The following is a 13,863-nucleotide window of genomic DNA, read 5'->3' on the forward strand; positions in this document are numbered from 1 at the left end:
CGAGACTTTGCGCTCCTCCACCTTCCGCTTGAGGATGCCCCAAAGATGTTCTATTGGGTTTAGGTCTGGAGACATGCTTGGCCAGTCCATCACCTTTACCCTCAGCCTCTTCAATAAAGCAGTGGTCGTCTTAGAGGTGTGTTTGGGGTCATTATCATGCTGGAACACTGCCCTGCGACCCAGTTTCCGGAGGGAGGGGATCATGCTCTGCTTCAGTATTTCACAGTACATATCGGAGTTCATGTGTCCCTCAATGAAATGTAACTCCCCAACACCTGCTGCACTCATGCAGCCCCAGACCATGGCATTCCCACCACCATGCTTGACTGTAGGCATGACACACTTATCTTTGTACTCCTCACCTGATTGCCGCCACACATGCTTGAGACCATCTGAACCAAATAAATTAATCTTGGTCTCATCAGACCATAGGACATGGTTCCAGTAATCCATGTCCTTTGTTGACATGTCTTCAGCAAACTGTTTGCGGGCTTTTTTGTGTAGAGACTTCAGAAGAGGCTTCCTTCTGGGGTGATAGCCATGCAGACCAATTTGATGTAGTGTGCGGCGTATGGTCTGAGCACTGACAGGCTGACCCCCCACCTTTTCAATCTCTGCAGCAATGCTGACAGCACTCTTGCGCCTATCTTTCAAAGACAGCAGTTGGATGTGATGCTGAGCACGTGCACTCAGCTTCTTTGGACAACCAACGCGAGGTCTGTTTTGAGTGGACCCTGCTCTTTTAAAACGCTGGATGATCTTGGCCACTGTGCTGCAGCTCAGTTTCAGGGTGTTGGCAATCTTCTTGTAGCCTTGGCCATCTTCATGTAGCACAACAATTCGTCTTTTAAGATCCTCAGAGAGTTTTTTTGCCATGAGGTGCCATGTTGGAACTTTCAGTGACCAGTATGAGAGAGTTTGAGAGCTGTACTACTAAATTGAACACACCTGCTCCCTATGCACACCTGAGACCTAGTAACACTAACAAATCACATGACATTTTGGAGGGAAAATGACAAGCAGTGCTCAATTTGGACATTTAGGGGTGTAGTCTCTTAGGGGTGTACTCACTTTTGTTGCCGGCTGTTTAGACATTAATGGCTGTATATTGAGTTATTTTGAGGTAAGAATAAATTTACACTGTTATATAAGCTGCACACAGACTACTTTTCATTGTGTCAAAGTGTCATTTTGTCAGTGTTGTCCCATGAAAAGATATACTTAAATATCTGCAGAAATGTGAGGGGTGTACTCACTTTTGTGATACACTGTACATTACTGTCGGCTGATCCGGTACATAGGGGGCGCCACGTCACCTGATCTGGCACAGTTTTTACGCCAGATTCCCTTATTTATCTGGGCCTGGGAGAGGCACTGAGAGCGCACCTTCCACTGGCTAGGCTCCTCAGCCGATCATATACGTGCAGACGCCCAACCGGCCGATAGCACTACTACGATTTGAACCCCGGATCCCAGCTGTAGTGTGTTATGATGTATATTGTTTTATCCATGTGTGTCTATGGGAAAGTGTGTGTGTGCTTGTGAGTGTGTGAGTTAATGAGTGTGTGTGTGTATATATGTGTGAGTGTTTGTGTGTAGAGTGAGTATGTGTGTGTGAGTTAATGAGTGTGTGTGTGTATATATATATACGTATGTATCTGTGTGAGTGTTTGTGAGTGTATGTGTGTGTGTGAGTTTGTGCGAGTGTGTTATTTTGTGTGTGTGAGTGAGTGTGTGATTGTGCGTGTGCATCTGTACTGACTTGGCGAGCTGTTTCTCGGCGTCGGCGCACAGCTCCAGCAGACCCATGAGCACGGCCGACACGTCCATGTACGGCTCCCACACGGTGAAGCCTCGACCAATCAGATCGATGGCCGTGCGGCGGATGGTGCTGTGGGCGGGAAGTTTGGGGCTCGGGGACTGAAGGAGGAGGAACGTCAGCGCCTTACCTTAAAGAGAGAGAGAGAGAGAGAGAGAGAGAGAGAGAGAGAGAGTCAAATCACAAACCGTCAGTTCGAGTCTCAGCTGTGGTACCGGTCGGCTGGGCGGCGGTGTGAAATTGGCCCAGGAGCAAGAGCAGAAGATGATCATGATGTGAGCTGGAGCGGGGTAAAGCATAGAGCTGTTGGACTTCGGAGCAGTGGAAAAATTGGGGCACCAGGGTGTCGCAGTGGTAAAATATGCCCTCGGGTCAGGGAGTTCCTCATATCTGCTGCAATTATGACCCCTGCTGGCTGATTGATGGTACTGCACAGAGACGGGGGTTAATCAAGATCAGTGCGTGACTCTCTGTGCTTGATACGGATCTCCATATGAACCCGCATGGTGCAGGTGAAAAGAAGCGGTGCTACTGCACACGTGTCAGAGGTGGAGGTTAAATACGATCAGGGAATTGGATATGACTTAATAACCTCTTTTAGCTGAATTGAGGACAATTCCTGCAGTTATGTGCAAAAAACTAGTGGCTGTTTCAGTAACCGAGAGGAAGTTTAAGCACAAACAGTTGTGATAGATTTACGTCCACGAGAGAGTGTGTGTGTGTGAGTGTGTGTGTGTGTGTGTGTGTGTGTGTGTGTGTGTGTGGCTGGAAATCACGGCTGCAGACAGCGGATGACATAATGGTGGACGCTTTTCTTCTTTTCCCGCCTCTTCGTGGCTCTAAATCTCCACGACGACGGTGCTGCGAGACAGCAAAAGGCATTTAGGGGACACACAGTGTGTGTGTGTGTGTGTGTGTGTGTGTGTGTGTGGCGTGAGTGAAAGTGGGCAATAAGACTGTAAGTCTGTCCACCTATTTCACAAAGTGACAGGAATACCACACACACACACACACACACACACACACACACACACACACACACACTGCAATCAGTGTAAAGACAGCACAAAGGCAAACCACAATTACACACACATACGTACAATCTAAGCTAATGATGGGGTACACACACACACACACACACACACACACTCACACACACACACACACACACACTTTCCCCCTCACTGAGATAAATGTAGTGTGTGTGAGTGTGTGTGAGTGTGATGAGGGGCTTGTGCTACTCTATTGCTCTCAGAAACACTCAGCAATCAAGACTAATACCACACACACACACACACACACACACACACACACACACACACACACACACTCAGCGGTGAAAGGATGGACGAATGTTCGGCGCCCCTGGAGCTGAGAAAGTTAAGGGCCTTGCTCAAGGGCCCAACAGTGGTTGCATGGCAGAGCTGGGATTCAAACCCACAACCCATTGATTGATGGTGCAAAGCTCTACCCACTAGGCTACCCACAGCAAGTAGACAGACAAACTTGTGTGTAATACACACACACTTGTACACACACACATGTACACACACACATGTACACACACACATGTACACACACACATGTACACACACACACACACTTGTACACACACTTATACTTGTACACACACATACACATGTACACACACACACTTGTACACACACTTGTACACACACACATGTACACACACACACACTTGTACACACACACATGTACACACACACACACACTTGTACACACACTTATACTTGTACACACACATACACATGTACACACACACACTTGTACACACACACATGTACACACACACACACTTGTACACATACACACACACTTGTGTACACACACACATGTACACACACACGTGTACACACACACGTGTACACACACACGTGTACACACACACACTTGTACACACACTTATACTTGTACACACACACACATACACATTTACACACACACACTTGTACACACACACACAGAGCTTTGTTCATGTCTTGCTTTATGCACATGGGTCATGCTGAAACAGGAAAGGACCTTCCCTAAACCGCTGCTGCAAAAACTGCTGCTGCATTCCAGGTATTATCTGTGGGTATGTCCAAACAATGTCCAAACATGCACATGCACACACACACACACACACACACACACACACACACACACAAAGAAGAAAAGAAGAAAACAGAATAAGACAGTACAGAATCTAAACTGTCGCTCTGTCGCTCGGTCCGGATCAATTTTTATGTTGTTGCTGATGGATGAACTGCTAAATAATCACAGACACAATTATCCTGCACGCAGCTGCAATTCATCTCCGTCTGCTCCACGGCAACAACTCTCCCGGTAACCGGCTCATCAGCGCTCCTAATTACCACGGCAACAGAGGATGATGGAGCCACACCGAGACGGACGTAACAGAGAGAGAGACGAGGGGTGTTTAGTGAGGATGAATTCTTCAGTACGACCAAAAACATCAGCAGGACAGAAGTTACATCCAAACATCAGAATTATTTAGATTTTCATTCTAACATTATTCTAATTTTTATTCTACAGTATTTAGATATTTTTCCATTTTTATTCTAATATCATTCAGATTTATTTAGATTTTTATTCTAACAATATTAAGATATTTTTTGATTTTTATTCTAATATTATTTAGATTTTTTAAATATTTGTAACATTCAGATTTACTTAGATTTTTATTCTAATAATATTTCGAATTATTTAGATTTTTATTTTAACATTATTTAGAATTCTTTAGATTTTTATTATTCAGATTTTTATTCTAACATTATTTAGATTTTTTAAAGATTTTTATTCTAACATTATTTAGAATTCATTAGATTTTTATTCTAACATTATTCAGATTTTTATTCTAACATTATTCAGTTTTTTTTAGATTTTTATTTTAACATTATTCAGTTTTTTTAGATTTGTATTTTAACATTATTCAGACTTTTATTTTAACATTATTCAGATTTTTATTTTAACATTATTCAGATTTTTTAAAATATTTTTATTCCAACATTAGTCAGATTTTTTTTTTTTTTTTTTCATTTTAACATTATTCAGATTTATTAATATTTTTATTTTAACATTATTCAGATGAATTTGCACGCCTTCTTTTTTTTTTTTTTAGTTCCAGGTATTACTCTCTGAAAAGTGGCTGTTATTGTAGCTAACAGTTTTAATAGTTTGTCATGTGACATGTTTCCTCACTGGAAAGTGACTAGTTCGAACCCAGGTACCCAGGACCTTGAAGCTGAGCGGCACCCACACTATTAACTGCTTCACATGAGGTCCTTCATGTTCAAATAGAGTCTGTTGTGTTTATGTGGGTCTCTAAAAACATAGTGGTGAGGATCAAGCTCAACACACACACACACACACACACACACACACACACACACACACACACACACACACACACACACACACACACCTAATTCGCCGTGTTGCTCTGGGTATTGAACACGACTTCACACCCGTATTTCACTTAACAGGCGTATCAGCTAATTACTCTGAACGCGGGGCCGAATTTACCGCCCCCGCGGAGCCGCTCCCAGGGCCCCGAGACGCTCGGCCCCGTTCCTCAGAGCGGACATCTTGGTTTAAAGGTTGACCCGGCTCCAACGAATGAATTAATATTGACAAAACATCCGCGGGGCTAATGAGTCGCTAGTTAAGGCAATAAACATGTCACATTAGAGGCCGGGAGCCGAGGAGCTAATTAGGGAAGGAGAGGGGGAGAGAAATTAGGAAGAAATGTGGAGACGGAGGGGAAACGTCGCTTCCTTCTCTTAAAGAAATAGTTCAGTCAGGAAAAAACACACAGTTCTGCCTCTGACATCATCTGCGGGTGTTTTATCGAGTTTACGCGGGTAGTCAAGGACTGACTGTATGTAGGGCCTGCTGAAAGGGCCGCCAGGTGCTAATAAATAAATAAATAAATAAATAAATAAATACGCTTTGAGGTTTGTTTACTGCGCTTGTTTGACACACTGATTAGTGCGACTGCTTGTCAGGGTTCACAGACAATCGGTTGATGTGATTTCGCCCACTCTGGCAACCCACCGTTCAGCAGCACGGGTCAGCAGAAGTTACCGCAGGGCCTCCTGCGCCTCGCCCCTCTATTTCACTCCAGCGTACCCTCCCCGGTTCTTTCTTTACCCCTTTCTCTCCTTTCTTCTCTCTCTCCCGCCGTCTCCGAGGCCCCTGCCGAGGCCAAATCAGACGCGGAGGCGAGATCGATGCGGCCGCGGGGAAGAAGACGTGGTGAAGAGGTGAAGGCTGCTGTTCCGCGTGAAGCCTTCGTGAGACGCTTAAAAGGGACTTCAAGCACTTTTTAACACGCCCCACGCGACCAAAAGTATGTAGACGCCCAAATATTACACCCATGCGCACTGCAGACATGAGATTTTGGTTTATGACCCTGAGCTCGTACCATTTCAGGGTTCGATATTAGTACCCATGTACTTTTTAAAAAATTTTTATGCACCCCCCCTCCAATTTTCCTCCAGTTTAGTCATATCCAATTCCCAGATCGACCGAGGAGGGCCGTGACTAAGACACGCCCCCTCCGACATACGTGCAGTATAACTGTTTTTTTTTACCTGCACCAGTCGGGTTTGTATGGAGATCCGTATCGTGCACGGAGAGTCACGCACGATCCCTATTATCCCCCGTCTCTGTGACCAGCCAGCAGAGGGCGTAATTACATATACATAGACTAGAATAGCCATTGTACGCCCCAAACCGCCCCACCAACCCCCTGGTGGAGCAAAAAGGGCCAACAGGGACTGACTGGCAGAGCTGACAGCCCAAAGCTCGGCCCACTAGGCTAACACTGTCCCACATGCACACTGTAGTGCAGCATCACCGGAAGCATCCCCCCAATAGTGGTGCACCCCCTGCACCCCCCTTCCCACCCGTTTGGGTCCTTGGCTCCTGTTAAACCCAGCTGTAATGGTGCACTTGTGGGTTTTATTGTGCAATAACGCGTTTTAAAAGCACTTCTCAGTCGACCGCCGATTACGGCCCGGACCGACCCTGCAGCTCGGGCGCGCCTCGCCACCTCCGACACGTCCACACACACACACACACACACACACACACTCCGTCCCTCGCACTAAATTATTCAGCTGCGCCCGAGGACGGCCGAGCGACACACAGAGAGAAGAAAGGCCCGCAAAGGCTACACCACAAACACAGAGAGGTCTGAGTGTACGTGAGGAGGAAGAAAACAACACGAGCTCGAAAGTATGTGGACAGCAGTTTTAATTAGTGAGTTTGTCATGTTGTCATCCAGTCACTCACTCATGTGAGCCATGCTGACCAGAGCTGCACTGATCGGACGCTCCCTTGTTACGCAGTCGGATCATCACTCAGAATTAAGGCGCCTCAGTAGGAGCATTTTAAGGAATCTAAGAATTTAGACACGCCCTCTTCCCGGGAGTGTAGGATGACGTAGAGAGATCACTAGGTTTCCAGACATGACTGTCTGATAAGTGTGGTCTTAACCTGAGTCTATTGGTTTGAGCTCATCTTTTTGGTTCCAGTGAAGAGAACCATCTAACATTCCCAACCTACATGTACCTACTAGCTCTGTAGGTCCAGTGACCACAAAATGTAGTCTGCCAGGTTTTTAAAGTGAAATTGGTCCCTTGAAGTGTTAATCTATTCCTTTTAGCTTCGAGACCCAAAAGTAAAGCGACGCGTTAGCCTTGAGAGTGAAAGGCTGTGTGTGTGTGTGTGGTGTGTGTGTGTGTGTGTGTGTGTGGTGTGTGTGTGAGCTCAGGTGTTGCTGTTAGCTGACCTTGTCACTGCCCTCAGGTGTGATGCTTTGTATTTCAACACAGAAGCATGACTGCCTCATCACCCCCCCCCCCCCCCCCCAACACACACACACTTTTTTCTGAAGGCCGCAGACACACACACACACATGCACGCACACACACACACACACACACACACACACACACACACGCTGACCTTGCTGCAGGATGATAGAAAGTCTACTAAACCTGTGATTTTTTTTTTTGCTCGTCCGACATTCAGCTGCTCACACACAGAGTTCAGAACGACAACTGATCCACGCAGTGACACATCAGGACAGATGTGGAACATGTGAACACCGAGTCCAGACAAACACAAACAAATGTACACAAGATGGAAATCAGTCCGGGTTATAGAACAGCATTTAGTTACAGGGCGCCACAATTATTCTACTCTGTCTGTGTGTGTGTGTGTGTGTGTGTGTGTGTGTGTGTGTGTGTGTGTGTGTGTGTGTGTGTGTGAGACAGTCAGTGTTTATGCAGTAATAATAATTATTGAGAAACATTTAAATATGTAAAACATTTGACCGGATACATGTCATGCAATTAAGAGTTAAGGGCCTAAAATTAATTCTGCTAATATTACTATTAATACTAACATTACAATTACTACAAGTGCTTTAGTTACTAATGTTACTAGTACTACTGTTATTGCTACTATTACTACTTATACTATTACTAATTTCTCGAATTTCCCCCATGGGGATCATTAAAGGAATCTTATCTTACTATTAATAGTACTAGTACTACTACATTTTAAAATTATTACTATTACTGTCACAATTTTTACTACTACTATTATTAATGCTACTGCTATTACTACTAATATTACTAGTGCTATTAAATTTACTACTAACTCTACTACTAATATTACTATTACTGTCACAATTTCACTATTATTATTAATACTACTGCTATTACTACTAATATTACTAGTGCTATTAATATTACTACTAACTCTACTACTACTAATATTACTATTACTGTCGCTGTTACTACTAACAATATAACTATTATTATTACTATTACTAATAGCACTACTAATACTATTAATACTACTGCTGCTAATACTAAAATTAGCATTTACTACTAATATAATAATACTATTATTACTACTATTATTATTACTATTATTTCTTATTTATTACTATTACTACTTACAGCATAACTATTAATATTAATATTACTAATGATAGCTCTACTATTACTATTAATACTACTGCTGCTAATACTAAAATTAGCATTTACTACTAATATAATATAACTTTTATTACTACTTATTATTACTATTATTTCTAATTTATCACTTATTTTTTAATTATTACTATTACTAGCACTACTATTACTATTAATAATAATGATATTACTACCAATATTACTATTAGCACTACTGCTACTACGACTAATATTGCTACTACTATTTATATTACTATTACTACTAACTCAATTACACCTAATGTTACTATTGCTGCCATTATTACTACTAACAACATAACTACTAATACTGCTACTACTAGTACTACTAACATAACTGCTAACATTACTATTACAGCTCATGTGTTGATTGTATTGTAGTGATGTTAATAAGAATAACACGTATATACTGAGGTGCCTGTAAGAGGAGAATTCGAGGGAACGACTGACCACCAGACACACACACACACACACACACACACACACACACACACACACACACACACACACACACACACACACACACACACACAGAGCTAACATGGCTAGTATACAGCTCTGGAATAACGTCAGCTAGAATTCGGTTATGGTTATGAAGCCCTGGTTTCAGTCCTCTCGTTCTCATGCTGCCTCTCTCTCTCTCTCTCTCTCTCTCTCTCTCTCTCTCTCTCTGTCCTTTTATCGGACGATACGGTCGCACGGCTCCAGTAATCCGGTCTGATATTAGCTTATCTTATACACCTGATGAAGCTCCATCTCAGGAGAGAGAGAGAGAGAACTGGTGAGTTACTGGGCGAGAGAGCTTCACGTTATATTATATATTCTCTCTCTCTCACACACACACACAGTGTTCAGGTTCAGGTCTGTAACCCGGACTGTAACGAGAACGTACAGATCCAATCGTATTGATTACTCCGCGCTGGACCGTGACTTTAATGCCGCGCACTGATTGGATAGAGAGGCGACCGGTCTGAACTTTGTTACGCTCCATCGAAAGGCTAAAGCTAATCGTTCACACACACACACACACACACACACACACCACTGCTCACTAATGCAGGTTCATTTCCACAGTACAGTGAAAGTCTGACGTTTACACTCGATTGTTCAGTCTGCACTAACTAATATTACTATTATTACTACCTAACTTACTATTAATAATACTAGTACTATAATATTTCTATATTACTGCTGTTATTATTATTGCTACTAACTCTACTACTAGTAATATTACTATTACTGACACTTTTACTACCAACATAACTGTTAATATTACTAATAATACTAATATACCTAGAACTATTACTATTAATACTACTGCTATTACTACTAATGTTACTTATACTATTACTATTCATACTAATATCACTATTATTACTAATGCTATTGCTACTACTATTACTAGTACTAATACTATTAACACTACTGATAATACTACTGATGTTACTATTAATACTAATGGTATTACTACTAATATTACTGGTAATATTACTATTAATACTACTGCTATTACTACTATCATTACTAGTACTATTAATACTAATATCACTATTATTACTAATTCTATTACTACTATCATTACAAGTACAACTACTACTAAAGCTATTGCTACTAATATTACTAATACTATTACTATTAATACTAATATTACTTTTATTACTAATGCTATTACTACTATTACTATAAATACGACTACTATTACTGATTTTATTACTAATACTATTACTATCAAAACTAATGCAATTATTACTAATATTACTAGTACTATTAATACTAACATCACTTATTACTAATTCTATTACTACTAACATCATGAGTAATATTACTATTAATACTACTGCTATTACTACTAATATTACTAATAATACAACTACTATTACTGTTATTATTACTATTAATACTACTGCTATTACTACTAATATTACTAATAATACAACTACTATTACTGTTATTATTACTATTAATACTACTGCTATTACTACTAATAATACTGGTACTATTACTATTAATACTACTGCTATTACTATGTTATTTCTACTAGTATTAGTAGTACTATGTTACTATTACTACAAACTCACTCAAAAAAAAATCACAAAAATATATAGACACCCAACCATAAGCTAAAGTAGAGTTTGGAGTGTGTGTGTGGGAATTTGTTCCCATTCAGTCGAATCATGACTTGTGATGTCATGCGATGGACGACGGGGCAAACGTTTTTACATGTCAGGGACTCGGTGAGGTGGGTACGTGGTGCGCTGGCGGCTGTACTTACAGGTGTGGCGAGCCAGCGAGTAGTTGGAGCCGCCGGTGGTGAGGCCGAAGCCGTCGGGCGCCTGCCCGCTGGTCCTGGGACGGGACGGCAGTCTGGGCGGCTCGATCTCGGCCCCGAACTCGGCTCCGATCACGCCCAGCAGGACGATGGCCGTGGCCTGCTTACGCCGCTCCTCGTACGAGTTGGAGATCTTCTTGGCGCTCGGGGGGAGGTTCGAGAGGCAGCCTGTGAGGAGAGAGAGAGAGTTACGCTGTTACAGACTGAGGACAGACCCGCTCCTCACGAGGATGTGTAAACTTTTATCTACAGGACGTCCCAGTTTATTGTGAGGTCAGGAACCCTGTAAAGAGGAACCAGGTGCCAGATTTATTCAAATGTGTTTTTAAGTGGAGGTCCAGGAACACGTGCTGGTGTGGTAAACGCAGAAGTCTGAGGACACACTGAGGTCCTGGTGAGTCTGTATTGTGAAGCAGAGGCCTACAGTGTGTGTGTGTGTGTGTGTGTGTGTGTATTCATCTGGTGAAGTTAACGGCACGTGTCCATGCGGCTGCATTGTGTGTGCGTGTGTGTGTGTTGTTACACAGTGTGTATTCATATGGTGTAGTTAAAGACAGGCCTAAGGCACGTGTCCATGTGGTTGCATTGTGTGGGGTGTGTGTGTGTGTGTGTGTGCGTGTGATTGCGTGTGTGTGTGCATTGTGAAACAGGGGCCCTGTGTGTGTGTGTGTGTGTGTGTGTGTGTGTGCATTGTAAAATGGGGGCCCTGTGTGTGTGTGTGCATTATGAAACAGGGGCCCTAAGTGTGTGTGTGTGCATTGTGAAACGGGGGCCCTGTGTGTGTGAGTGAGTGTGTGTGAGCGTGTGTGCTTTGTAAAACGGGGGCCCTGTGTGTGTGTGTGTGTGTGTGTGTGTGTGTGTGCTTTGTAACGGGGGCCCGGTGTGTGTGTGTGTGTGTGTGTGAGTGTGTGTGTGTGTGTGTGTGCTTTGTAAAACGGGGGCCCAGGTTCCAGCAGGGTCACGGTCAGGGTCGGGTAGCTTAATGGAGCACGCGCACCCCGCCCCTCCCGCGGCCTGCACCCCACAATGAGGAGCGCCGGAGGGGGGCGACGCTTTCGGAAGCCGTGGGCGGGTGGAGGGCTTTTATTTCTCCGCAGGACTCCGCCCCTCCTCAATTAGGCACGCGCGCGCGCACAAAGAGCCGAACGCCGCACAACGCCTCGCGTATTGACCTCTGAACTACGCTACCGGGGTGTGCACACGTGCGCTCGCTGTTCTGCGCGGCCGGAGAACAAAGGCTAGCACTCGCTGACCGCTTGGCTTGGTCACCTGATCTCCATCTGAACGCTGACCAATCGGCTTCCTCCGATTCCTCAGAGACGGAGAGAGAAGGAAGAAACGCGGAGGACAATCAGGAGGAGAGAAAAAGGAAACGCAGAGAGACGGAAACACAGGAGACAGGTGTTTCCAAACGAACAGAGAGCTAGCAGCAACACGCCGCGCGCGACAGAGCGCTAGGAACAAAGATTAGCAAAGAAAACCACACTGAAAAGACAGCTTTCAGACAGACAGGACAGACTGATAGATAGACAGACAGATACAGATCGATAGACAGACAGACAGACAGACAGATCGATAGACAGACAGATAGATAGACAGACAGATATAGATAGACAGACAGACCGATCGAGACAGACGACAGATAGATAGACAGATAGACAGGACAGACTGATAGATAGACAGACAGATAGATAGATAGATAGATAGATAGATAGATAGATAGATAGATAGATAGATAGATAGATAGACAGACAGATAGACAGACAGATAGACAGACAGACAGGACAGACTGATAGATAGACAGACAGATAGACAGATAAACAGATAGATAGATAGATAGATAGAGATCGATAGAAAGACAGACAGACAGATAGACAGGACAGACAGACAGACAGGACAGACAGACCAGACAGACTGGACAGACAGATAGATAGAGACAGACAGATATAGATAGATATATAAACAGATAGACAGACAGGACAGACAGACAGATAGAGACAGACAAATAAATAGACAGACAAACAGAACAAACAGACAGTCAGACAGATAGATAGACAGACAAATATAGATAGATAAATAGACAGACAGACAGACAGATAGAAAAGACAAACAGACAGATAGACAGACAGACTAGATACACAGACAGACAGACGAATGGATAGATAGACAGACAAACAGACAGACAGACAGGACAAACAAGACAGGACAGACAAGACTGGGCAAGACAGGCAAACAGGACAGGACAAACAGGACAGACAGACAGATAAGCAGACAAGACAGACAGACAGACAGCTAGACAGACAGACAGACAGATAGATAGATAGACAGGCCAGACAGACAAATAGATAGATAGACAGATATAGATAGATAGATAGACAGACAAACAGACACAGACAGATAGATAGACATACAGACAGACAGAGACAGACAGATAGATAGGCAGACAGAGATAGATAGACAGACAGATATAGATAGATAAATAGACAGACACAGACAGACAGATAGATAGACAGACAGAGATAGATAGACAGATATAGATAGATAAACAGACAGACACAGATAGATAGATAGACAGACAGACAGACACACACAGACAGACAGACAGATAGATAGACAGACAGACACAGACAGAATGCCCTTCCTGATGCCACCCTCCTATTTCTATCCAGGCGTGGGACCTGCAC

At 43.3% G+C, this 13,863-nt stretch overlaps 1 protein-coding gene across 4 annotated transcripts in view; it reads right to left on the reverse strand.

Annotated features, from left to right (window-relative positions):
• Nucleotides 1–13,863, reverse strand: part of LOC134330945 (WD repeat-containing protein 7) — a 118,164-nt gene that overhangs the window by 30,767 nt on the left and 73,534 nt on the right. For all 4 annotated transcript variants that reach the window (XM_063012243.1, XM_063012242.1, XM_063012244.1 and 1 more), the window contains 2 exons: nt 11,123–11,347; nt 1,763–1,949 (listed from right to left, as the gene is read on the reverse strand). In XM_063012243.1, coding sequence (XP_062868313.1) covers nt 1,763–1,949; nt 11,123–11,347 — 412 coding nt within the window. The remainder of the gene's footprint in view (nt 1–1,762; nt 1,950–11,122; nt 11,348–13,863) is intronic.

Source organism: Trichomycterus rosablanca, chromosome 16 (assembly GCF_030014385.1).
Source record: "Trichomycterus rosablanca isolate fTriRos1 chromosome 16, fTriRos1.hap1, whole genome shotgun sequence".
Classification (NCBI taxonomy): domain Eukaryota; kingdom Metazoa; phylum Chordata; class Actinopteri; order Siluriformes; family Trichomycteridae; genus Trichomycterus; species Trichomycterus rosablanca.